General features: G+C 56.5%; 1 protein-coding gene across 3 annotated transcripts; it reads right to left on the reverse strand.

Moving 5' to 3' along the window:
- Positions 1 to 870: 870 nt before the first annotated feature.
- Positions 871 to 3,154, reverse strand: Zbtb9 (zinc finger and BTB domain containing 9). 3 transcript variants are annotated; one of them, XM_031348244.1, is made up of 2 exons: positions 3,025 to 3,154; positions 871 to 2,788 (listed from the first exon to the last, which is right to left on the reverse strand). In XM_031348244.1, the coding sequence occupies exon 2, from the start codon at positions 2,711 to 2,713 to the stop codon at positions 1,316 to 1,318; it is 1,398 nt and encodes a 465-aa protein (XP_031204104.1). In that variant the 5' UTR covers positions 2,714 to 2,788; positions 3,025 to 3,154; the 3' UTR covers positions 871 to 1,315. The 3 variants fall into 3 exon arrangements, with proteins under 3 accessions (XP_031204104.1, XP_031204103.1, XP_031204102.1); XM_031348243.1 differs by having other exon boundaries at positions 2,980 to 3,153; XM_031348242.1 differs by having other exon boundaries at positions 2,922 to 3,153.
- Positions 3,155 to 3,983: the final 829 nt, after the last annotated feature.

Consider the following 3,983-nt stretch of genomic DNA (forward strand, 5'->3'; position numbering starts at 1 on the left):
AGGACAGCACTCTCAGGGATGTGCAAAGCCAGCTCATTCTCCTCCTATCTGTGTAACTGGCTGCAGGAGGACACACTCACCTCCTGCAGCTCCGCTCTCACATCACCTCAACAAAAATCACTCAATCCAGTCTACTGTCAGTTTAGATTTCAGGGCAGAGTTTATTAATAACCTTAAATTTCCCTTCACCTTCATTATACTACCTACCCCTCTACCTCTACAAGGGTGTTGTTCCTACCAAGTGTGGGTGAGATGGGAAAGCAAGCAGTATGGTCCCATGGTAGCTCCTCTGCAGACCTGACCGCGTGTGGTTTCAACCCTGAGTTCCTCTAAGGGGGGCGATTTGTTCAGAAAGCAAATGCCACCCTGAGAGCGTTGTAGGTCAGCTGCCATCTCCTGAGTTTGTGGGTCACATCTGTCACTGTGATCATAAACAAGTGATTAGAGGGAGTGAAAGGTGAAGGCTGCTGAGGGCTGCCCTCTATTATGGACTTTCAGAACAGCATGTGAAATGCTCAGTTTGCTAAAGTGCTCAAGTACTATTCCCCCCCACCGCCCCCAAAGATAGGTTCTCACCGTGTGTAGCCCGGGCTGGCCTTGAAGAGATCCACCCGCCTCTACCTCCTATGCGCTGTGATTAAATGTGTGCACCACACTTGCTGCATCTTCAAGTACATTTTTTTTTAATGTATGAATGGTCTGTCTGCATGTATGCCTGCACACCAGAAGAGGGCATCAGATCCTATTACGGATGGTTGTGAGCCACCATGTGGTTGCTGGGAATTGAACTCAGGATCTCTGGAAAAGCAGAGAGTGCTCTTAACTGCTGAGCCATCTCTCTAGCCCCGCTCAAGTATTTTTAAAAGGATACTTGGGAAAAGGTGTCTACTGGTGAGAACCTAAAAAACACCTGGAAAGAAATGTCAGAAAACACAGAAACAGAACACTGCTGACATTGTCTGGCAATTCAAATGTATGCCTAGCTGGAGACCAGCTCCCTCACCTCCCCATGAAGATGAGGTAAGAGTTATTGGATCATTTTGCTCCAACTCTTCTCTCACTAATTGAATCTGAGGTCAGCAGTTGCTTCACTGGCTATCAATACAGAAAGGGTCATTTAGGGTAAGCATGACTTTCTACACTCTGTTTAAACCTGGACTACCATCGTGAGACCCATACCCAAGAGTGAGGGTTTATAACAACATAGATAATCTCTTGGAATGATTACACAACCCAGGGCTGAGGTGGTGAAAGGTAAGAGTCCATCAGCAGCAGTGGCTTTCTTGTCCTAGAAACCACGACAGAGCATTAGTAGTCATTTGTAAGTCCAGTGGTAAGTGGGCCAGCCCTGGCCCTTGCATAAGTCCCGGTGGCGAAGGAAGAAGGCCTGGACGCGGAACCTACGGCCACAGTGGGGACACGCATGCAGAGCTCTAGCGTGGGTCTTCATGTGCTCTGTCAGATGATGCTTCAACTTGAAACGTTTATTACAGATGCCACATCCAAAAGGTCGAAGGCTGAAGGTCAACATGATGTGTCGGTCTCGTTTTGGCTTTACGGCAAAGCGTTTTCCACACAAGCAAGCAAAGCACTTCCCATCCGCAGGGGGTGTCCCTCCTAGCTTCACAGGCCCATGCATAGCCTGCCCGGGTCCTCCGGGCCCTCCACCCCCTGACAGGATTTCATTCCCATGAAGATCCACTGGTTTCCAGGATGAATCTCCTGCCCCAGACGTTTCTCCTCCTCCTGAGGACAGCAAGTAGCGCAGCTCCCCCTTCTCCTCAGAGTCCCCTCCAGGCAGTACGTTGGTCTTTTCTTCTGCTCCTCCAGGCGGAGTCTTGCCTCCTGACATCTCCTCCTTACACTCGCCGTTTTCCTGACTAACATATAAGACTTGGGAAGCTTGTACCGGAGGGGTAGGAGGATCCAGTGCCGAGTTCTCATCCTCTGAAGGCTTGCTGGGAAGAGCAGAAGTAGGCGATGGGAGGGATCCGCAAGCTTGGGAAACCCCTCCCGACACTCTCTCAGGCTGAGGCGTCTGAAAGAGCGGGGCTGCGGACCCCTGCTCCTCTTCCTCCTCCACTTTCACCTGGACCTGTAACACTCCTTCTGGTTCACTCCCCTGCCCTCCGGCGGGGCGCTCAGGACCAACAGAATTCTCTGTAGAAGCAGAGGCCCGGACTGGGTTCTGGAAAGGGGAAGACCGAATGCACCAGCCTCCTGAGGATGTCGTGGAAAGAAGTGTGAGGCTGGAGGCTCCTCCGCCCGCTGAAATCCCACCGGACGTTTCTAGTTCTCGGAGAATCTCCGAGCACCGGTCTACTACTTGCCACATCTGAAGGCCACTGGCTACCAGGAGATGGGCAGGGAGAGCATCCAGCGGCAGGTGGAGGCTCCCGGAATAAATGAGCTGAAGCAGTCCCTCGAAGGCATCTGCCTCGATGACATTCGGTAAAGTCAGTCGGGGCGCATCCCCCAGGAGCAGCTTGTCGTGGAAGTAAGGAGAGGCAGCAGCCAACACCGCTTTGTGAGCCCTGAGTTCCCTGCCCTGAACCAGGAGGGACACATCACAGAACTTTCCCTCCAGCCTGTGGCGGTTCAGGGCTTCCAGCAGCGAAGAGCTATGATGAGGGAACTCAATGTGGATTGTCTGCGGGGCTGGCTTGCATCTCGGAGAAGGGGATGCGGGAGGCACAGGAGTCGAAGCATCCATGGCTACCCCGGAAAGAGAAAGAAATCCCGGGGAGTCGGGCAGAGCAGGGCTCGCTCTCTCTCTACGGGGTGAAGGCTGCGGAGGAAAGAGACTGGGGTCACACGCCAAGTTCGGGGTCTGTCTCAAGCCGCTCCCCCCACCCACGCTTGTAAACTCAAGCTTCCCGTACATTCGTTCCGCCCACCAAGCAACCCAACAGAACACTAACCCGGGGTGTCCGCCTCCAGGCCCAGCGGAAGCCGAGGAGGGAAGGGATGGCGCCCCACCTCGCCGGCTCGGGTCGCCCTCCGCCGTCGCTCGCCTCTGCTCACCGTGCTCGCACGGGCCGGCTCCACGAGCTCGGGCCCCGCGACTTCTCGCCGACACGCCCCCACCGCACGCGCGACCGCGTCCGAGCCGCTCGGCCTCCTCTGCACCCAGCCGGCCGGAAGCTGCCGCGCTTCCGCCGGACGCCGCGGCGGGCCGGGCGCGCGGGGGGGCGTGGCCGGGTCTGCAGCCAATAGAGGAGCGGCAGCCTACAAGCCCTCTCCCCATTGGTTGTTCAGGCAGGGGGCGGGGCTCGGAGCGGGCGGGCTGCCCGAGCGCCCCGCAGGGCGAAGCGTTGGGCGGCCGGGGTGCGGGACCGATCCGCTGGCTGTAGGGTTGCGGCGAGCCCCGTAGCGCGGTGTGCGTCCCGCCTCCCGCCGCGCGTGGCAGGTTAGGTGCTGCAGTCCTCCGCGTGCACGCAGGGCAGCCAGGTCTGAAGTCTGGAGCGCACGCACGCACGCACGCACGCTCGCACGCTGGCTGAGGACCCGGGTTCTTTCCTCCATTTCGCAGGCGAGCGTCCTCACGTTTAAACCCTGAGTCGAGAGGGCTCGGCACAGACTCTGCACGTGGAGCCTTCGGACGGGTCGAGTGCGGCGGCGGGTAGAGAGCGGGAGTCAGGGTCCCACCGGGAAAACCCTGCGGTATATGTTGTTTCCCTGACTGGGTGGGACAGTGTGTAATGCAAGAAGGCTTTTGGGTTTTTTTTTTTTCCCTCCCCAAAGTAGTCCTTGTCACCCTGCAGGTGGTTCTGGAGCCCGCAGGCTCAAAAGTCAACCTGTGCCAGGGGAGGTGGCACTTAGTCCCAGCACTTTTGAGGCAGAGGCAGGCAGATCTCGAGTTCGATCAAGGCCGCCCTGGTCCACAGAGTTCCAGGACAGCCAGGGCTACACAGAGAAAACCTGTCTCGAAAAACCAAAAAAAATAAAAGTCAGCCCAGCGATAAAAGAACAATCTCCGTTTA

The sequence above is a fragment of the Mastomys coucha genome, unplaced genomic scaffold, assembly GCF_008632895.1.
Source record: "Mastomys coucha isolate ucsf_1 unplaced genomic scaffold, UCSF_Mcou_1 pScaffold3, whole genome shotgun sequence".
Lineage (NCBI taxonomy): Eukaryota > Metazoa > Chordata > Mammalia > Rodentia > Muridae > Mastomys > Mastomys coucha.